Below are 23,530 nucleotides of genomic sequence, written 5' to 3' on the forward strand. Positions count from 1 at the left end.
ATTAGCTCTGAGAGAAGTTATTTGAAATTTTGTTATACATTTTCCCACATTGGCATAATTTTTATATATTCAGGATCCAAGATTGCAATATACAACTTTAGTTATTACTCATCATGGTACAATGACTCTGTCCAATACTAACTGACTGCATGAAATTGTGTTTTTCTAGTTGCTTTTGATGTGGGTTTTTTCTCCTGATACCTCTTACTTCTCTGAGAAGAGAGAAGCAAATTTTCATGTATCACATAAGTTCCCTCATGCCTTAAAAAATCAAAGTATATTCCTTTGCAGATCTTGAATTTCAAATCAAATTGATTTGATCCAGACATATTAAACACACTTAACTTAGCAGTCCTTAAATTTTAATGTTTATAGATTTTGTTTATTAACAACTTATATAGTCTGAAAGAAAAAGGAACCAATTCATTCCATTTTTAACGTAATAATTATTAGGCTAAAACATAGCTACAGAGGTTTTGCTGGACTATTTGTTTTCCTATTTGGCAGGACTCAGTTCGTCTGAAAAGGGAAGTTGAGAAGTTGGATATGGAGAACTCAGAATCTACTAGCTTATTACATTTGTTATGTATTTATTTACCACATTTAGCAAAGAATATTAAAAAAAAACTGCATTAATACAGAATGCTGCTGGGAAGGATTTCTAAATCTTGATAAATAAGTAGCTGTTAGTTGCCTCATTTCACAAATATGACTCTCACAGTATTATTTTGGAGTAGAGCAAAATTGGAAAGCAGGAATAAATGTCTCATGTGAATCATCATATGTCTGTCTGTTGCTTAAGATACAAAATACAAAGTTTAGTAAAAGTCCCTTTTTCATGGAATTTATTGATAGTGAGGCTATTCTGTTTTTTCGTTTCTTTTTTTTTTTTTTAATAGTTAAGGAGATGGTAGGTTAAAAAAAAATTCTAAAACCACTGACTAAATAAGAGTTTTAAAATTTTTTTGGGGGGGGGGGTATTGTTTTTTTTTGTAGTTAGATTTTCTGAAAGCTGTATTTTGTTAAATCTCAGTTAAATAAACAGATGTCCATTTGTGTTTACATAAAGAACATTGCAAGTAGAAATAAATGTTGGTGATTTTTTTAAAGAATACTTCATAAAAATGTACAGTTACGTATCTTATGTTTGGTGAGAACGCAGGTGTACTATTCTGAGAAGAATACCATTTCATTAAGAGCTATCACAAACTTAGAATTTTAAATCATTAATTAGGTAATTTGTGTTTTTGTTTAAACATGCTGATGCCCGTTTATTATAATACTTTTTCTTTGGTAATCATTATAAAGACGACATTGAATACGTAAAACTTTTCCATTAGTCCTTCTTAGAAAATACATGAGTTATCTTATAAATGATTAATTTTTACTATCCTGGTTCTGTGAGGTTGGATTGGATTATATGAGGTTTTACTACTTTTATAGTGCAAATGATCCTACTGTTCCACAATTTTAAGATTGAATTTATTCAGCTAGTGATTATGTTCTCACAAATTGAAACTCTTTGTTGATTCACTTACATATACTATGATAAATAATATTCACTTCAAGGTACTTGACTGGATTGCCTGTTATATTGGTTTACACTCATAGGAAATTACTTATAATGTACTTGTTACATTTTATACTGTACTTGCTAAATTTTTACCACATTCTGTACATATGGCATTCCGTGATGAAACCTGTTTCAGTAAGTATTTTTCTTTAGCTTGTAATTTTAGAATAACTTACCCCATGTAGATTTAGTATTTTTCTAACAATCACTTTTTAAAAGCTCTGTCAGTACCACTCATTTAAAAAATAATTATAGGAGATTATCATTTGGATCATTTTTTTATCAGTGAAGAAATTCAAGAATTTAAAACTCATCCTTTCTTCAAACTCTAGAATTTTGTGTAACATGATCTGCAAATACCACTTAATTGATAATTAACCAATCTTTATTTTTTACTATTTATGTTTAGTTGCTTTTTAATATTAATGGCTATTTACTCTATAATCTAATGGCAATACACAGGGTCATTTGCATCTAATATTTAAGTATCATTAGAATGTTCTCTCTAAAATATTAGCTGCTCTTTTTAAGACTCCATCCTAAAGCAGTGTGACATTGAATTCTGCAGATGTGGTTGAAATTTCTTAAATTTCCTTAATGTTCAGATATCTTACCCGTGGGATATAGACATGATGATGATATTTTTATAACACTTTATAACATGCTTTTTCTTTGTCTGTTAGTCTCATTTGATAAAAGCCCATGATTGGCTAACATAGTATAAATATGTACTTTTTATTTTTTTAATCACTAAATAATGGTATATACTGCATACATGCTTTCTAAAATTTAAAGCATTTTCTTTATTTAAAGAAAATATTTTTGAGAGAATTATTAAGCCAACAGCTTATACTATGGCCACTTAACAATCTATAGTTTTTCATTCTTTTAAAGATAAGTTCACCTCTTAATAAAGATTAACTTTATTAGGTAAAGGTGGATATTAAGAAAATACATGAAAATGAAAAAATGAATTTTTTTCATTCTTTTACTTTATTATTCCGTTACTTCTTTTTGCTACTGTACTGGCTAAGAAAATGTACATTTGAATGATTTGATTTAATTTTTTGATAATGATAATTCTTAAGCCAGCTGTATAGTATATATATAACATTTAAATAATAGTCTTCATTAAAAAAATATTTTTCTTAGAGTACAGTATTGTGCTTAACTTGGAATAGAAAATTTAGGATTTACACCATGCATAATTTTTCACTTCTTATGTGATTGGTAACTGACTTAGTGTCAGTTTTGTTATTAAAATACGTATATATATATATATAAGTATCACTACCCTCTGATCTTAAATTAAGAATGAAAAACTATTGTTACTATGAATATTTATTTTCATTAACTGTGCTGTCTTTTCAACTTGCTGCTGAATCAGCCTGCATTGACATTCTTTGCCTTCTGTGTCTTGTCTATCTTTACTTTTTCCATTAGATCCTCCTACTACTACCACCCTTCAGCCTACAATTCAGTGGCATCCCTCAACTGCTGACTTCAAGGATCTAGCAACAGAACCAAAAAAATTGCCCTTCCCATTGTCAACTTTGGCAACAATTAAGGATGACACGATCGGCACGATCATTGCTAGTGTAGTGGGTGGGGCTCTCTTCATAGTACTTGTAAGTGTTTTGGCTGGAATATTCTGCTATAGGAGAAGACGGACGTTTCGTGGAGACTACTTTGCCAAGAACTACATTCCACCATCAGATATGCAAAAAGAATCACAAATAGATGTTCTTCAACAAGATGAGCTTGATTCTTACCCAGACAGTGTAAAAAAAGAAAACAAAAATCCAGTGAACAATCTAATACGCAAAGACTATTTAGAAGAGCCTGAAAAAACGCAGTGGAACAATGTAGAAAATCTCAATAGGTTTGAAAGACCAATGGATTATTATGAAGATCTAAAAATGGGAATGAAGTTCGTCAGTGATGAACAGTATGACGAAAATGAAGATGACTTAGTTTCACATGTAGATGGTTCCGTAATTTCCAGGAGGGAGTGGTATGTTTAGCAACCACTAAATATGACTTAATGTACAATGTTTCATTCATACTAGTTGATCATTTTCAGATTGTTCATACTTTTTCTTGGGGGAAGAATAAGCTTTTTCAACTTGATTTTCAAGCTTACTTTTTATATTCTGATTTGACAAATGGAAATGTAAAATCTGGGTTCAATGTATCTGAGCTGCTTTACAATTTTTTTTCAATGCTATACTACTGTCTCAAGATTTAAATTTTAATGCAGAGTACTTTATTGGTCTGAGGCACACAGGTAAGAAGAAATGTCCATTAAATGTATGACTTTTTGGTACAAAAATTAAAAGAAACAAAAAAAAAAAGGAAACTACCTTGGCATTGTATATTAAATGTTTACCTAAGACTATATAATCTCAAGTATAATGTTTATTGAACATATACCTCTCAAAATTTATCACCACTAAATGATACTACATCTAAATTGACTATAAAACTAATTCAAGAAATGTTTATATATATTTTTAGTATACAAAAAATTCAGCCTGATGAAACACCTTTTCTTTTCAAACATTGTTTTCTATGTTTCTATACAAATGGAATCTTACCTCTGCATTTTAATGAGCCTTGCCATAATGACTGTAGAGTGGCTTTTCAAAGGTATTTTGTTGCACTAAAAACTGTGGTAGTAAACTCAGTGAACATGATGTGTGGAAGAGCATAATTAGCTGATCAATATTTTTGTCCAAAATACATTTAAGAGTAATAAAAACATGCCTTTTAAACATGATAATTATTACAATTTTTTTTCATCTCTGGAAGACAATGTTTATATTGTCATGCGAACGTTGGTACATGAAGTGGTAGTTTTGTTTTAATGCTTTATGTGCTAAATATAATAATAATGAGAAGATGGTACATAGTTTAATAGAGTGTAGAGAGGACATTTCACTATATGGAAAACCATGTAAACAAGCAAACAAGCATTGGAGTACCATTTTTTTAAAAATAAGACAGATGTTTCAGACAAGAATCTGTGCAAAGAATGTGGTAGACCATCTTGTTTTAGTCATTTATTGATGTTGTTCAAACGGGTAAATATATATAGGAAAAAATAGAATAAACTTGGAAATTTGAGATTTAATAAGAAAAAAAACTTAGTTATAGAACCAGTCACTAACACTTGCTGATGGATGTTGTCAAACCATCCCTTCTTTTCTCCTAAATGTTTGTATGTGTTTCAAGATTTTTGTTTTCCCAATTAAAACTGGAAACACCATGAGGTTTTTTGTTTTGATTTTTACATAATTAAGTTTATTCTTTCCAAAAATCACGCATCTTTTGCAAAAGAAATCTTTCCTAAATCTTCAAATGTGGATCTTCTTTGTGACGTAATTAAATTAATTCTGCAGTGGGAATCTATACAACTATAATAATGACAACTATTTTGTAGCCCATAGAATATGTTTTTCCTGTTGATGATTCATTTGAAAAAAGTCCTGTAGAATTGCCTTTAGGTGTTTTGCCATGGAATTAAAATAGAAGTTTGTAGGAGAACCCTAAATTGACTTATTTTATTAATAAAGACAAAGTACTTTTTTTTTTTTTTTTTGCCTTGTCAACCTACCCCTTCTCAATCTTCATCAAATCTAAAAAAAAATATTTTTATAAGGCAAAGTTCTAACATGTTCATAGAATTTTGCAAGTAGTGAAGGCTTTAATCTCAATGATTATAACTTAGTTTATTTTAACCAGCAGTATTTTGTGGAAGTTTGAAATCTGTTTTCTTTCTCTCCCTCAAAAGCTTAGTATAACAATAAAGTATTGGTTAAGGATACAATTAACGTAAAATTCGATGATGTCTTGTTGAAAATATTTGTTCTAAATATAGCTTACCACTGAAAAATATTAAGATTCTTTGATCCAAATCATTGGAAGAAAAACTTTCTTGTAATACTCTATGATTGAAGTGACTTTTAATTTAAATTTTAGCAATGATATGGCCATAAAAAGATGAGTCTAAAGCTTTTTTTCTTTGGAAGATGTAAACTTGTGCCTTTTTTTAAAATCAAAATCTCATCTTTGGAACAGTGCTTTGAAGTGCTGTATGAATTTGAGAAGAGTAATCCCATTTAGAATGTCATACAAATCTCTATTTGATCTGAAGGAAGTTAGCAGTGTTTCAGGAGCTGTATTTTAAAAGTATAAATATCTACTTAGTGATCGTGAATTTCCTTTTAAATTGTGGTCATTGTGTAGTTAGGGCTTTTTGTTTGTTTAGTTTTTGCTGGTTTGTTTTGTTTTTGGCAGTAGAAGGTGACATGGAAAACTGCAAGTGAGTATTTGATATATTCTCTATCCTTAATCCAAAGCATTTAGCAAACTAAAAGACTTCAGAATTTTAAGAATCTGCTACTAATGCTTAAGACTTTCTGAAGCATTGCACTGTTGTTTATTAGAACTTTATGTATGTTTACTGTACATAGAGACTTGTTTGTAAGCATAGTCATATTAATAAACATTTTGTTAAATTAATTTTGAATATCAGTAATGTACACAGCTGACTGATGAGTTGAACTCCTACTCTCTTCTTGGAAAAGATGGCAGAATAGTTTTACTATATTTTGGCCATGTTTATATTTATTACTTTTATGTTTGGGCCGGCCGGTTTTTCATTTTTGTATTCACTTTAGAGTTTTCTTTCACACTGGTTAAAATACTTGTACAGTGAAGATTAATTCAACTCTTTTTCCCTTTTTTTTCCATTTTTATTGAAATGTCTTGAAACTTTAATAGGATAGGGGTTAACTTTAAAAGTGATATTTGAGAAGTACTTTATAGTTGAAAGATTTAGTATTTTACCATGTGCCTGAAAGGTTTCCATTTGATAAGTCTAACATTAAAGAAATCGTTAAGCTTTTTCAGTAGTAGTATTGCTTCTGATAGCCATAAATAGGAAAGTTTTATAATGGTATCCCTGGCTGAATGTTTAGCACAAGAGGCTGTAGGAAGTATAATGTATACATGCAAAAATTGAGAGAAATGTAGCAATATTAGATGTGAAAACATCTGATTTGAGTTTGATTTTGCTTTTGGTAAATACTGCTAAAAACAAAAGTATGAACAAGAATTTATTAATGTGTGGAAGTAATCAATGTAAAGTATAAGAAAGAAATGGTACCCATATTGATTTTTTAATTTTAACGGGAATTATTTACAGATTGAATTGCTTTTCTTATTTACTTGTTGATGTACCATCCATAAAAAGCTCCTTTCTCAAATTTTTGGTATGTTGGGATATATTTAATTTTGATTTGTACCAGGGATTTTTTTTTTTTTATCAAGTTACTTATCCGGTGGTAGCCCCAATAGCTGCGCAACAAATCTTTAAATAAAAGTTTTTTTAAAAAAATTCTTTAGAGGCATATTTCTGTAACAAGCCTATGGTTATGGATTACCTTCTTTGTCCCGAGAGAGAGCGAGTTTGTGTTTGTGTGTGTGTGTCTCTGTAACCTGCTGCTGCTGCTAAGTCACTTCAGTCGTGTCTGACTCTGTTCGACCCCAGAGACGGCAGCCCACCAGGCTCCCCCATCCCTGGGATTCTCCAGGCAAGAACACTGGAGTGGGTAGCCATTTCCTTTTCCAGTGCATGAAAGTGAAAAGTGAAAGTGAAGTCGCTCAGTCATGTCTGACTCCTAGCAACCCCATGGACTGCAGCCTACCAGGCTCCTCCGTCCATGGGATTTTCCAGGCAAGAGTACTGGAGTGGGGTGCCATTGCCTTCTCCCTCTGTAACCTAGTTCCCTTTAATTAATGATGTTTTGTGGAATTAGAAATGAATTAATTTCTCTTTCCAAACAAAACCATACCAGGTTAAGGATACAGTTAAATAAAATTTGAGGAACCATTTGGGCATGTTAACCATTATAAAATTTACTTCTAATTAATCATAGAATTCCTATCTCATATATACATATAATCAGTAACATTCCCCACAGTCATAAATTGTCTTATCTCTTTAGCCCTAGCAGTTAAAATGTTTTAAGTGTTTTGCTGTGACTTTGACATCAGTTTTTTATATATTAACTTTCAGTTTGGAATTAACAAATTCCATAAGATATTTTTTAAGTTGACATTTAGTGTTTTTACTTATAGCTTATGAGCTGCTTCAAGTAGGAATAACATTGATTCTTATTCTCCTTGTTCCTTATTTCTGACCTTTAAAATTATAATACAGGGACTCCCTGGCAAGCCAGTGATTTAGACTCTGTGCTTCTACTTCAGAGGGCTTGAGTTCAGTCCGTGGTCAGAGAACTAAGATCACACATGCCCTCATATGCTGCATGGTGTAGACAAAAAAATAAAAATTAAAAACTAAAAACTTGAAAGCCTAAAATACTTAAACCAAAATAAAATTATGATACACTTTTCCTCTAAACTTTAAACTATTTTAGAGCAAGCAGCACAGTTTTTTTCCCCCCAAATAACATACAATTTGATTGAATTAAGTTTGATTTCATTCTTATTATACCAATAAAAATTCATGCACAAAAGAATCATTGAATAGTGTACAAAATATACCAACTTTTCTGTTTTTAGATTGTTTCTATTAATGCATTTGTTTTCTTCTGTTATATTCCAATAAGCACTGTTTTTTAAAAAACGTGTTATCTTCTTTGAATTGAGTTGTGATAGATTTCCATCAAGAGCTTAAAACCAAGATTGCTTTCAAAAGCTTTTGCTATATACCTATGCTTGGAATCATTTCTTTTCTTGAACTTTGATAATAGTTTTATCATGTTCACTTCAATTTCTAAAGATAAAACGATTCAGTTTTCTGATGTTTTATTTCACTTGCCTTGGGTTGGCCACAAAGTTCATTTATATTTTTCCATAAGATGTTGCAGAAAAAATGAGAATGAACTTTTTGGCCAACCAAATAGCTTTTATTCTGGCTGGGCACTGTGGATGAAACCTAGTGAAAGTTGAGTAAAGAATAAATTATTCTCAAAACTTGAGACTAATTCAAGACCTCATTCCCTTTCATGCATTATATTTCTATATAGACATGATATCCTAATTTTCATAGTCTCAGTTATGAGAAATATCTCAAGAAAAACCTAGTCTTAAAGGGACAGTTTCATCTAAAAGTTAGAGGTAACAAAACCTAGAGGCTTTGACTTTTTAAAAAAGTTATTTAAAAATATGCAAAAGTAAGACAGAATAATGAAAGGAATGTTCATGTACCTGCTTCAGTTATTGTCCATTCATGGTCAGTCTTGTTTCATTTAAACTCCGGTCTGCATAGTCCCTCCTGCCATTATTATTAGTTCATCTGTAAGTATGTCAGTCTGTAACTTGAAAGATAAGGAACATTTAGAAAAAGTAATCACAGATTCATTACTCTGCCGAAATGAATCATTCCTAATATCAAGTATCCAGCTACTGTTTAAATTTCTAATCATCTCTTTTTACAGTTTTAGCTAGTAACCAAATATGATCCACACATTGGTTGGTTGAAATGTCTTTTAATCTGTGTGTTCTTTATGTGCTGTTTCCCACTCCCACACTTCTCCCATGCAACATTTTGGGAAGAAACAGCTTCATTTGTCTTGCAGTTTTCCAGTTTGGATTGTGCCAGTTGCCTGCTCCTTTTGCTTGCATCTCTTGACAGATCTAGAGCCTTGATAAGATTAATGCTTAATTTTTGGGAGCAAGGTTACTTCTTAAGTGGTGGTGTTTCTCCATCAGGCACATAGTACCTGGTTTTCTTGCAATATTAGCAGCAATTTGATGCTCAAAGCCTAAACTTAGTGACAGGGAACCTATATAACATCTAGATCTATTAATTCTGTTTTTTACCATACCATGTACTTTGATGTCTTAGTGACTATATTCATGCTGCTCCCTTGACCTGAAATTCCATTTCCTCCCTTTGCTGTACTGGGAAATCAGTCTGTATTCAAGGTCCAGTTCAAATTACAGCTCAGTGAAACTTTTCCCTTCATAAGTTAATAACTGCTCTTCATAATCCTTTTTTATCAACCTATATCTCCTCTACTGTAATACCACATTATTCTAGTTATTAACTATCTTCTCTAGGTTAGTGGTCTTCAATGGAACTTGACTGTACCTATCAGTTAAGACTTTGTATGTACTCCTCATATGTAGAGTTTATAAATTATATGTGTGCTACCATAGAAGTTTGCTATATGCATTATAAAATATTCAAAAGTGAAAATTTTTAAATTTGATAAAGTAACATTTTTAAAAGATTATTTTCACTAAAAGAGGAATCTTTGAGTAAATAATATAATCGTACTTCATTTTAAAAAGTTGGCTTTTTCCTCACTAAAACATTTTTGAGAAAAACCATACGATTGAATGTGCTTCATTTGTCTTTTCGTCTTGGTTTTACACTTTTTGATTCAGTGATTAAAAGTTGTAAGTCCATGTTGAGTATATTTTGACACTGGTTTTTATATATGAAAGCTCAGTTACCTCTCAGAAACAAGTAGATTCAATGAAAGATGTATATTTTTAGGGACCTTAACAGTTTTCATCCCAACTACTGTTTTTAGCACTAGTCTTCATGTTCATGGTGTTTGGTTTTTCAGTGTCAATGCTAATCACCCTCATATTAGCTATTTCAGCCCATTATGGGTTTAGTGTGAGGTTTGTTAAAGAGGAGTGAATATAAATTTATATTTTATTTGGTTTCTAATTATTTTATCTGAGGGGGACTTGATTTGTCACATCTAATTAGGTTGCCATGGTTTTATTTCATAATGTAACATGCAGTTTAGGTATTAGGAGTAAGATATTTGCATTGCCATTTTGGAGGATTTTGTTTTATTATTTGTTCCTATGTTACTGGTGTTCCTTCTGTCAATTCTTTGCAGGAATGACATTTACCAAGAATAAATGCTTACTAGTATTTAACATGGGTTAACACTGATACCCTCACTTGGTTTATGAGTCAGATGTTCACTTGTCACATAGAGCACCCGTGTCATGCCTCCTTTACATTTTTTATTTTTCATTAAATCTAGATAAATTTTTAGTTCAGCTGAGCTCCCATATGTCATAATACATCTGTCACAAGATGCGGACTATGATGAGGAGGACAACCAAGTGAAGATGTAATTGTCTGCTTTAATTCGGGACTGTCCAACTCCACACTCCCCATAGGATATCTTGGGTGCCCTATGTGGCAGGGTGCCACCTGATGCATGGACCTATTAGGGCTACCAGTGCCAATCCGTATTAGTACAATGCTAATTTTTATTAAATGCCTTCTCCCTCTCTTTTATTTTTAGATAAGTGATCATTTCTTTCTATACTTTATTAAAAAATAAATAATTTTATGGATTCTCCAACACTGTTATGAGGATTTTGTTTGCTATTGCGAGGAGAGGGGCTGTAAATGTTACGTTTGCATTGCTAGCACTTAGAACAAGACATGACACACCTTAGGTTACTATTGGTAATTTGTTGGATGAAAATCTAAGGAGACCCTCCTGATCCAAATAGAGGACCTTCATTAAAAAGTAGTGACATAAATATATGGATGGATGTAGAGGCTTAGATGTCATATTGATAAGTGTTAAAAGGACTTTTTATGAAAAGTGAGAGTGGGGCATATTTATGGGGAAAATTGGTAATACAGTGACATGTAGTGTGGGAATAGTTATGTATTTTAACCCAAATAAAAGTTAGGAAGATAAATTTGTATAGTATATTAAGCTGTGAATTAGTTGATGGATTATATTAGTTTTGGTAAAGGAAATGAAGAAAAAGGGATGAAACTTAATGTTTCAGTTAATTGTTAAGATTTAGTGTTTTAACATAAGTATAATAAGGGACTATAAATTTCTATACTCAATTTAAAATGGTTTTAGCAAATTGCCAGAAACACATATTTTAGTCTATAGAATAGTATTTAACTTTTCAAAACTATAAAAGTGCCTCAGTTTCAGATGTGAGCACATATTTGAATAGCTTTTATGTAGTTTTATTCACTTATATCAGAGTGATAACATGGACTTTAGTTCAATTTAATATCTGTAATATTTATGTATATTTTTCAAAAAATAATGAAAGTTATTTGTAACTGATGTTTGATAGTTTTCTCCATAATCACCAAAATTTATGGTGTCTCTATATTTCTATGGATAGGGTATTTTGGTTGTACTGAAGGATGCTATTTTTCTGTTTTTGGAGGTGGTTTCCAATGTATATGGATTCATAAGCTGCCATGATAACAGGAATATGTTCTTTGGGGAGACATGCATCAGTCCTTTAATGCTAAATATTTGAATGTTTGTGTTTTTGTTTTCTGCTGCTTATAAACGTAAAATTAGATTTAGTAGAACATCTCCTTAAGTGATGGTAAGGTAATGTTGCTTCATGTCAGTCACTCAGTAAACTAGCTTGATGTTTAAAAATGCCAAATTTTTATACATTTGCTTGCTTAATTTTTTTTTCTTCTGGTTTTGTTGGAATATAGAGACTATGTAGATTATGTGGGCAGGGATACAGGGAGGCAGTGTTGGGGCTAAATTCTCAAATTTTGTCAAAAATCTTTGACTTGAATGCAAGAAACTTTAGCTTTTCATTTACATTTCATACTAGTGTTCATCACCCGTTAATACCTTTAAAATCTTAATGCTCTTAAATGTATTATTTCTTTTCTTAATTAAATTTTGAAGAATTGAAAAATCAAAAAGAAAACATGAAATTATGGCATGTATGTACTTGACATAATTAGTTTACCTGTGTGGAGTATGATATCCAGTTGGTAAATGGATTCATACCTAAAATCTTAATTTGGACTGATTACATTCAAAAAGTAACCTGAGTGTTTGAAAAATAATTTCAGAAATATTACTATAAATATGGTATAACTTTGTCATTATCATCAAAATAAGAACACTCAAATTTAAATTCTCCATACATAGAGTCACTTTACTCCTTAGGAGAAGAAAAACTTCTCTTAAAGGGAAACTTTCGACTAGTGTGAAATAGGTAGCATACTTGACACACGGAGATTTTTAAAAAATTTTGCCTCTGACAAGGTGTATAATGTTGGTCAGATAACTTTTGCATTGTAACCTTAAAAGGTTTCAATTGGCCTATTGTTAAAACCTGAATACGAAACTAATTTATATGGTGGGAAAAAGTGATAGTATAGATGAGAAGATTAGCCCTATATCATCCCAAGTCTCTTCTACATTTATAAAAGCAGAGTATATTTGGCTTGGTTTTCAATTTTTTTTCTCATGTAGCACATATTCAAATGGAGTTAGTACTGGTTAGAGATACGTGCAACAATGAATGATGAACCAGGTATGTGTTTAGCAAATGAGGGTAACCTTTTGAATGATGAAGCAGGTTATATTGTTTACAATAATTGTGTATCTTTAGATTCTATTCAGTATTTGAGTTATTGTTGAAATTGGTTACTTGGCACTCACGGGTATGAGATTTTTAGTCTAGAATAAAACTAATAAAATGACACATTAACAAACCCAAGATGTTAGTTTGCTAGGAAATTGGTAAAGAAGTGAAACATTCTTTTTAGCAATCTAAAACACCGCATGACTCACATTTGAATAAAAACAGTTGAAAAATACTCTTAAATACAGTATATTTGGAAATTCTATGATGGTAAGTAGATGAAATATTTCAAAACTGATAGTGCTTTGATTCTATTTAAATTTGTCATGTCTGGAGTCCAGTAGTAACTATTTAAGGATGTATGTGAGCATCAGTTTAATTGAAGACAAAAGAGCTCTTTATTTCCAAATAGGGGACCCAAAAGAAGAGATTATATTAGATATTACAAAAACCATTCTTTCCCCAAAAAGGCGTACGTAGGGTAGGGTAGAGGTTTGTGTCATGTCCTAACCTAGCTTTATTTCCTATTCATTGACTGAATGACCTTGGGCAGAACATTTAACATTAGAACAAAAGTATCTTCATTTATAGAATGTTACCTTAAATATCTTATTGGTTAGATAAATTGAGTATATTGAAGGTTTTTTGTAACTGATGGGTCATTCCTCAAAATTTAGCTATTGGGTGTAATACGGCTGAAATTGTCAAAATAATACCTATACATAAGGATTGATGGTTTTGTAATATCCATAATACTTATATTTGAAAATAACTTTAGTAAGTTCTTTTACTTGGGAATTCATAAAATAGGGTGGCTTTAAAAAAAAATGTGTGAAATGCTAACTAAAATACGTTTTTAAAATCCTTTCTTATAAAATTTTTATGATACAGGCTGGAAATGAGAAATTGATATTCAGAAATTATATAGTGTGTAGCCAAGAGATAGGGAAGAATTTACATAATTTTGTAGTAGAGACACTATCTTAAAGTGTACTATGTATTAAATGTGTGTTAATTAAGGGAAGTTATCTGCAACATGTACTGTTTTAGTCACATTTCTGTTTTAAAAACTTAAATTTTGCAATGTCAGCTTTTGACTGTTTATTACTAGAGAGCTAGGGTATTTTCTGTTTTTTAGTGTTATTTTTCTTTTTCTTGAAGATTTTTGGTTTCTTCAATAGGATTTCTTTTAATATAATAAAAGCTGAATATGGTGTTGGCTAACTCCATTAAAGCATACTGAATAGTTTTTGTTTATCATCTTTTAGAATAAGAAATTAGTTTTCATCTTTTCTTCTTAAGACAAGCTTTCCCCATAGACTGTAGATTCAGTCATTCATACGTGACAAGGGATATTCTTTTCATAACTTTAAAAAAGTAAAGTTGGGAGTACTAAGGTTACATCTTGCAAAGAGTGTGTGAGCATTAAAAAGTAACATCAAGTTTGGGGTCTTCTTACCTTGTGGCTGGATAACATTCTTGCACATTGTAGAAATCAGAGGACAGGAATTCAAGAATTCTTTGTAAAATTGCTTGAAAAACCTAATTTTTGTTACTTTTCAGATGTTCCATTTAAGCAGACTTCTTCTATAGCCGTAGCTGGAGCTGTAATTGGAGCTGTCCTTGCCCTCTTCATCATTGCTATCTTTGTGACTGTGCTGTTGACTCCTCAAAAAAAGAGACCATCCTACCTTGACAAAGTGTAGGTAACTTTTTTGCTGGTGTTTAAGTCAGTCTTTATCATTACAGGTACTCATATGAAAAGTGTCTGAGGGATAGAAATAAAGATACTGTTAGGTATCTGTAAGATGGCTAGTTTTATCAGAAAGTCTCAAACTACATCTTGGTAAATAAACAGTTGCAAGTTGCATATTTGGCTATTAGAGACAAATACATTTTTTTTTTTTCCTACAGTATATTATACATCTTTCCAAATGGTAGCATAATGACCCTTTATGTTGTCCTGCCTTCTGAATAAAGATGCAAGTCTTCAATGAAGTAGTTGAAAGACAGATAAAAAGTCTTAGAAGTTTACTTATTTAGATTGTATATGCCTGTCTTATGTATAGATATAACTTAACTTGCAGCTGCCAAGTCATTAAATGTGTTGAGTTTTAAAGTTTTTATCTTAAAGAAATTTGATTTTGGTGAATTACAAAATGTGTATCTTTTTTATTTAAAGAGAAAGGAATGTTTTGGACCTAATCATTAGATAGAGTTATAAAAAAGAAATTACATTTTGTTGAATAGTCAAAAGACTGATGTCCCAGTTCACTTAATTCCATCAGCAGCTTTTGTTACTTTACCTGTGAAATGTAAATAATACTTTTCCTGCTTACTTCACATGGCTTTAATAAGAGTAGAATAAGATGATGTTGTTTATGAACTGTGAAGTTCTATACAAATGGCATTATTTCTTGTGTGGTTATTAATGGTTTTATATGAAGATATAAGGCTAGCTCTCAAAGAATGTATTCTGTCTTCATAAATGCTTTGTGTATGTCTTTGCCTCTGGCACAGAGCACAAATCTTTTGGGGTTAAAAGCACCTGGGTGACCTGCTTACCTCACACAGCTGTGGTAAGAGTAGAATAAGATGATGTTGTTTATGAACTGTGAAGTTCTGTACAAATGGCATTATTTCTTTAGTGTTTTTACATGAAGATATAAGGGTCTCAAAGAGAGTACTTCTGTCTTCATAAATGCTTTCTATATGTCTTTGCCTCTCTAATCTGGCACAGTTAGAGCATGAATCTTTTGGGGTTAAAAGCACCTGGGTATTAGTCTCAGGTCTATTATGATCGAGTTAATAGTATGACCATGAATGAATCACCTCCATGAACCTTGGTTTTCTCACCTAAATGACATATGGCACCTTGGAGCTATATATTTGCTGTAATTTTTATTACATTAAGGGAAATAATTACTTTAAATAAAAGAAATAAAGTACTCTTTCAGTCTGTTACCTGCGAGACTGAATTTCTTTAATATTTCAAGAGTAATTAACTGGTTTGTGGTTAAATTCATATTAGTTGCTGAATTATCTCAAGCTTTTCTATAATTTCAAAAACATACTTTACTAGTAGGCTAGTAATACATGTAATGTATTTTATTAATTGTTTGAATTCTAATCATTTAAAATATTATTTCATGACCACATTGATAAGTTATTAGACTACTGAGAATTTGTAATTTGGCCTCTATAGCTTTCATGTTCTTTATCTTTTAATATAGGTAAAGTTTTTTTTATTTATTAATTTTAATTACTGAAAATTAGTTATCTGTGATCTTCAAAAGTAAGAGTCTATATAAAAAGCTGCTTTCTAAAATGCAGAAAGCTACAAGATATTTTTAATTCTATTTTTGTTGTAATATAACAATTTAAAAATATATGAAAATAGTTTTGTTAGTAGATTAGGTCATTTTGGCAAAGGTAAATGCATTCCCCAAGGATATAATAGCCTGTGTTTGTTTCAGGTGGCAAGATTTATAATGGTTTGTAGATTGAAAATCTTAATTTACATGATCAATGTTCTAAGGGTGACCATGGCTTTTGAAAACTAATTTTAGAAGTATTTCCAAAATGTAGTATAAACTCATTTTTTCATTACCATTTTAAGATACGGTCTTTTGCTAAGCCGCTTCAATCATGCTCTCCTCTTTGTGACCCTATGGACTGTAGCCTGCCAGGCTCCTGTGTCCATGGAATTCTCCAGGCAAGGATACTGGAGTGGGTTGTCATGCCCTCCTGCATGGGATCTTCACAACCCAGAGATCCAACCCATGTCTCTTATGTCTCCTGTATTGGCAGGCAGGTTTTTTACCAGTAGCATCTCCTGGGAAGCCCTAAGTCTTTCAAATCACTATTATGACACTTTGGAGGAAAGTGTTTTCCATCACACAGTTGACTATTTTAAAATGTTGGTATGCATGGTCACATGTAAAAAATATACAATACTTAATTAGTCATATACTAGTGCTATGCTTAGTTGCTCAGTTATGTTCAACTCTTTGTGACCCCATGCACTGTAGCCTGCCAGGCTTCTCTGTCCATGGGGATTCTCCAGGCAAGAATATTGGAGGGGTTGCCATGCCCTCCTCCAGGGGATCTTCCCAACCCAGGCATCGAACCCAGGTCTCCCACATTGCAGGTGAATTCTTTACCGACTGAGCCACCAGGGAAGCCTAGTTATATACTAGATTGCTTGCTTAATAACAGTTGTCAAAAAATGATTCTATATGGGTTGCTTCTTTTTTTAAATTTTTGAAGAATTGTTTATTTCAGATTACTCCTAAACATTAGAACCTGTAAAGCTCGTTTACTTTTTTCCAAATATGATTAATGGAAATGTAAGAATTGAATTAAACATGTATACTAATACAAAAATTAGTATGAGGAAAATATTCTCAAAACTTAAGAGAATCTTGATGGTTCCCCACTCCCCTTTTTTGTTTTGTTGTTTTGTCTTTTGTGAAATGTGGTAATCATATTTTTTAAACTTTTTCATGCAGGATCGACCTTCCACCCACACATAAACCACCTCCTAAGTATGAAGAACAGTCTCCCCCTTTGCCTCAGAAAGACCTTCTATATCAAGTAAGTATCCTTGAGTACACTTAAAATAAAATGAAATAAAATAAAAAATACGAAGTAGTGTTTGTTTCAAATTTTTCAATATTTATTTCTAAATATTATTTAGTCATTATACATTAAGTATTATACAATAATTTCTGTGAAACATTCAAGGAATCAAATTTAGTCTACAAATTGATTAAAAGAATTTATGGCTGGTATAGATAAAACAAATCAACACTGTATTAGGAGTACAAATTTTTGCTTAAAGCCTGTGACTGAAGACTTATTATTAATACAGTTTTATTGACATACAGATCTATTATATGCATTTTCCTATAAAATAAAAGAAAAATTGAATTTTAAGGTTTAATATGTGATGGAGCAGTTTTTTCTCCTTGGCATATGTATTTTGTTTCTTTTCAGTATATGCAAGGTCTAAGTTTTTGCTTTTATTTAGCAACAAAAGGTTTATATTCCAATTTAAAATATTGGGTATGAATATTGGGCCCCATTTTACACTGATGATAATTTAAATTTTCTCTTAGAATCAGTTTACAGAAATTCATGTGAAAATACTGATTTAATCATTCTGTCTTAGATTCCATATCTAAACTAATATGCTCTACTTGGGAAAGTTTAAGCCAATGGAATGTTTGAATACTTTTATTCTTACGTTTTGGAGAAGGAAATCGCAACCCACTCCAGTATTCTTGCCTAGAGACTCCTTTGGACAGAGGAGCCTGGTGGTCTGCTGTCCATGGGGTCGCACAGAGTCGGACATGACTGAAGCGACTTAGCATGCATGCATTCTTAATTTTAATTTTTTTTGTTTCTTTCCTCTATCACCCATGGGACTCTAACCCCATATTGGAGTTTTATTACCTGAGAAACTACTCTGGAATATTTTTCTTCTAAAATATGTCCTGTATCTTCAGCTTGAATAAGGCAAATCAGTTGCCCACCAACTAATTAATTAACTTGGAGGGAAAACTTAAAAGGAATATATCTGTTTCAATGTTCTCAGCTTCTGTTCCTTAGTTGACTGTCTAGTTGATCTACTGCCTGCGTATGGGGCAGGGAGGAGCATTTCACAGAATGTGCACTCATTGACAGTGGGTACCAGCTTGTCATCTTGCACAACTTTGGTGTCCTAGAGATCAAGGTGACCTATCTTTTCAAAATTGTTGTTTTAACACACAGTACAGCCTCACATCTCCTTTGGCAAATGAATTAAATTGATAAGCAGTGTGAAATGTCAGCAAAGGATTTAGCTAGAGGTGTTGTTAACTGCTGCAGATGGATAGGATAGCTGCCTTCTTCCCTCTACAAAGCTGGAAGTTAACTGGAGGATTTCTAGATTCAGGTGAGGGGATAGTTTAAGAATGTTGTTAGTCATTTTTAGCACAACCTTAATTGCATATGATTTTATTCTTGTCCATAAAATCAACTTATTATGTTACTTTTTATTTAATATTTTCAAACTAAATATTTATAAAAGTTTATGAATTGAAAAAAATTAATTGGCACAGATGATGGGACCTGGTTTTAGTTAAGAAAATATAATTTCTATATATGTAAGTGCTGCTAAATAAACACAAAAGGAAGATTTTTCTTGGATGATTTGATAATGGTACAGACTGAAATTTTTATCCTTGGAGTCAGAAAAAGCTTCCTGGATGGATCAGTTTGGAAGTAGGATTTTTGATGCATGTGATAAAATTACTCAGTTGTTGATTAGAATAAATTTCATAATCACAGGCATAAATCTAGGTGGAAATGAACAGTTATGTGAAAGAGTAGTGGAAATTTTAGAAAGGGAATTGGTGGGACAGCATCTGCAGTGGATAACACTAGACCTTTGGAGATAGAGACCACCTAGGATCACTGTGACTTTTTCCTCATCTATAAAATTAAGCAGGTGAGGATTGATTGTTTCCCTCTTCTAGCTATTAAATTGAGTCTATAAGATATTGCTAAAGGTCAGCTGGTTGCATCATTTTGCTTAGGAGAGTCAAAATGAGTTAGAAATGAAATAATTCTTAATTCTATAAATATTTTAAGAATAATTGAGGCTGAAATTATTATCCATCAGTAAGATAATTTGTTGTGATTCATGCATTATAATGTCATATGTTAATTATATGGCTGTTTGTGTTTTAATGTTGTGATACCAAAATGCAAAATACACAGAACTGTTTCCTAGTTACCTAGAAATCTGTAAGTGTGTAATTACTATCTAATTAGCTTCATGCAATGATAACCACGCCGCAATAGTAAATGCCATCATAATGTTCTGCTTCAGTAGATAACTTGTCAACTTTAAACTTATGAGGTAATTCCTAATTGAAGTCAGTAGTCCTTAGTCCTCACACCAGGCCATGCTCCCAAATACTGTCATGGCTTTAAGGAAGAGAGTCCCACTTGTTCTACCCATTGGTGTTCTACCCTTGGGAAACCACACAAAGAAAAAGATCCTTACTACTTATATTTGTTTCCATCTGAGCCACAGGGAAGCCCATTAGTTATTCAGTTGCGTCCAGCTCTTTACAACCCCATGGACTGTAGCCCACTAGGCTCCTCTGTCCTTGGAATTCTCCAGGTAAGAAAACTAGAGGGGGTTAGCCATTTCCTTCCTCAGGGAATCTTGCCAACCCAGGGATCAAAGCCAGGTCTTCTGAATTGCAGGCAGATTCTTCACTGTCTGAGCCACCAGGGAATATTACCAAACTCATAGCTGAGAATTTTCATTCTAAATATAAGCTGGAAAATGAGGCCTAGTATTGTGAAGACGTAATTTCCTTTAGTGGGAAGGGAACTATTACCACACTGCAGAGAAGATGTGTGGAGGCCCACAAAAATATAAAAAGAAGGAAATAAAAAGAGGAATTTCTCGCCTGGTGGTAAAGAGTAATTAAGAAATACTGTGGCTGATTCACGTTGATGTTTGACAGAAAACAACAAAATTCTGTAAAGCTATTATCCTTCAATTAAAAAATAAATGAATATGAAAAAAAAATACCACCAGCTTGTTATATTATTAGTTGATAATCCTACAAAAGTGAGTCTCCATTTAGGAAACTAATATTAACTCATGACATTAAAATATATTTTACCTTTTTATTATGGCTTATTTTCTTAACATTTTAAGTAATATATAAGTATATTTTTGGTACAAAAATGCAAATAGTACAGATATTTATAGAGTTAACTATTAAAGTTTTCTTTCATCCCCCTATTCCCAAATATATTATTTCTTTCACAGAGGTCACTGTTGTTACAAATTTAAATATCCTCCCAGACTTTTTCCCACATGTTTACTTTGAAGTATACATCATCCTTGTCTATAGCTACAAGTAGTTTAATTTTTAAAAAACGTAAATGTGATCATAGAATACATATTGTTCTAGAAACTGCTTTTTCCACTATTACAAACCAATATTTTTCATAATGACTAGTGTTGCCACCTTAATCAAAATCCTCTGTGTTCCTAAAAAGGAAGATTCTGGAGCACAGTTTCAGTTTTACTGAATCAGAATCCCAGGGGTTGGAGACAGTGGGCATTTTACCTCGCTCACCAGGTGAATTTGGACTTCGCTGGTGGCTCAGATGGTAAAGCATCTTGTTTACAATGCGAGAGACCCAGGTTCGATCTCTAGGTCAGGAAGATCCTCTGGAGCAGGAAATGGCAATCTACTCCAGTATTCTTGCCTGGGAAATCCCATGGACAGAGAGCATGGTAGGCTGCAGTCCATGGGGTCGCAAAGAGTCAGACAAGACTGAGCGACTTCACTTTCACTTTCTTTCCAGGTAAATTTTAATGCACATTCATGCTTGAGAACTGTTGCTGTTTCTCTATGTCATTCTTAATGGCTGTAATTATATTCTACTGTGTTGATACACCACAAATTGCCTAATGATTTTCCTAGGTTGTTTTCTTTTTTTTTTTTGTTACATTAATTGTTGCATTGAGCATAGTTTTTTATACTTTATTATACACGTGTTTATAAAATATATGCAAAAAATAGAACTGCTATGAATATTTTTTATATTTAAATAGGTGTCAGATGGCTGGCCAAACTAGATGTATTAATTTATATTCCTATAAATAGTATCAATTCAGTAACTGAGGCGTGTCTGACTCTTGGCGACCCCATGGACTGCAGCGCTCAAGGCTTCTCTGTCCATCACCAACTCCCGGAGCTTACTCAAACTCGTGTCCATCAAGTCAGTGATGCCATCCAACCATCTCATCCTCTGTCATCCCCTGCTCCTCCTGCCTTCAGTCTTTCCCAGCATCAGTTCAGTTTAGTTCAGTTCAGTTGCCCAGTCATGTCCCACTCTTTGCGACCCCATGAACGGGAGCACGCCATGCCTTCCTGTCCATCACCAACTGCTGGAGTCTACCTAAACCCATGTCCATTGAGTCGGTGATGCCATCCAACCATCTCATCCTCTGTCATCCCCTTCTCTTCCTGCCCTCAGTCTTTCCCAGCATCAGGGTCTTTACAAATGAGTCAGTTCTTCATATCAGGTGGCCAAAGAATAGGAGTTTCAGCTTCAACATCAGACCTTCCAATGAATATTCAGGACTGATTTCCTTTAGGATGGACTGGTTGGATCTCCTTGCACTCCAAGGGACTCTCAAGAGTCTTCTCCAACACCACAGTTCGAAAGCATCAATTCTTCAGTGCTCAGCTTTCTTTATAGTCCAACTGTCACATCCATACATGACTACTGGAAAAATCATACTTTTGACTAGACAGATTTCATTGGCGAAGTAACTCCTCTGCTTTTTAATACGCTGTCTAGGTTGGTCATAACTTTTCTTCCACGGAACAAGCGTCTTTTAATTTCATGGCTTCAGTCAACATTTGCAGTGATTTTGAAGCCCAAGAAAATAAAGTCTCTCACTGTTTCCATTGTTTCCCCATCTATTTGCCATGAGGTGATGGGATCAGATGCCATGATCTTAGTTTTCCAAATGTTGAGCTTTAAGCCAACTTTTTCACTCTCCTCTTTCACTTTCATTAAGAGGCTCTTAAGTTCTTCTTCCCTTTCGGCCATAAGGATGGTGTCATCTGCGTATCTGAGGTTATTGACATGTCTCCCAGCAGTCTTGATTCCAGCTTGTGTTTCTTCCAGCCCGGCATTTAGCATGATGTACTCTTGCATATAAGTTAAATAAGCAGGTTGACAATATACAGTCTTAACACACTCCTTTCCTGATTTGGAACCAGTCTGTTGTTCTATGTCCGGTTGTAACTGTTGCTTCGTGACCTGCATACAGATTTCTCAGGAGGCAGGTTAGGTGGTCTGGTATTCCCATCTCTTGAAGAATTTTCCTCAGTTTGTTGTGATCTACACAAAGGCTTTGGCAGTCAATAAAGCAAAAGTAGAAGTTTTTCTGGAAGTCTCTTGCTTTTTCCATGAGCCAGCAAATGTTGCAATTTGATCTGTGGTTCCTCTGCCTTTTCTCAATCAAGCTTGAACATCCAGAAGTTCACAGTTCTCATAATGTTGAAGCCTGGCTTGGAGAATTTTGAGCATTACTTTGCTAGCATGTGAGATGAGTGCAATTGTGTGGTAGTTTGAGCATTCTTTGGCATTGCCTTTCTTTGGGATTGGAATGAATACTGACCTTTTCCAGTCCAGTGGCCACTGCTGAGTTTTCCAAATTTACTGGCATGTTGATTGTAGCACTTTCACAGCATCATCTTTTAGGATTTGTAATAGCTCAACTGGAATTCCAATACCTTCACTAGTTTTGTTCATAGTGATACTTCCTAAGGCCCACTTGACTTTGCATTGCAGGATGTCTGGTTCTAGGTGAGTGATTACACCATCGTGATTATCTGGGTCGTGAAGATCTTTTTTGTATACTACTTCTGTGTATTCTTGCCCCCTTTTCTTAATATCTTCTGCTTCTGTAGGTCCATACCATTTCTGTCCTTTATTGTGCACATCTTTGCATTAAATGTTCCCTTGGTGTCTAAT

At 32.9% G+C, this 23,530-nt stretch overlaps 1 protein-coding gene across 4 annotated transcripts in view; it reads left to right on the forward strand.

Annotated features, from left to right (window-relative positions):
• NECTIN3 (nectin cell adhesion molecule 3) overlaps positions 1-23,530 on the forward strand; it is a 195,817-nt gene that overhangs the window by 66,735 nt on the left and 105,552 nt on the right. For 3 of the 4 annotated variants that reach the window (XM_027515715.1, XM_027515793.1, XM_027515881.1), the window contains exons 6-7: positions 14,525-14,663; positions 17,473-17,557. In XM_027515715.1, coding sequence (XP_027371516.1) covers positions 14,525-14,663; positions 17,473-17,557 — 224 coding nt within the window. Of the gene's footprint in view, positions 1-3,016; positions 6,588-14,524; positions 14,664-17,472; positions 17,558-23,530 lie in introns of those variants that run through there. The other variant, XM_027515625.1, reaches the window with a different exon arrangement.

This window comes from Bos indicus x Bos taurus, chromosome 1 (genome assembly GCF_003369695.1).
Source record: "Bos indicus x Bos taurus breed Angus x Brahman F1 hybrid chromosome 1, Bos_hybrid_MaternalHap_v2.0, whole genome shotgun sequence".
NCBI classification, from domain to species: domain Eukaryota; kingdom Metazoa; phylum Chordata; class Mammalia; order Artiodactyla; family Bovidae; genus Bos; species Bos indicus x Bos taurus.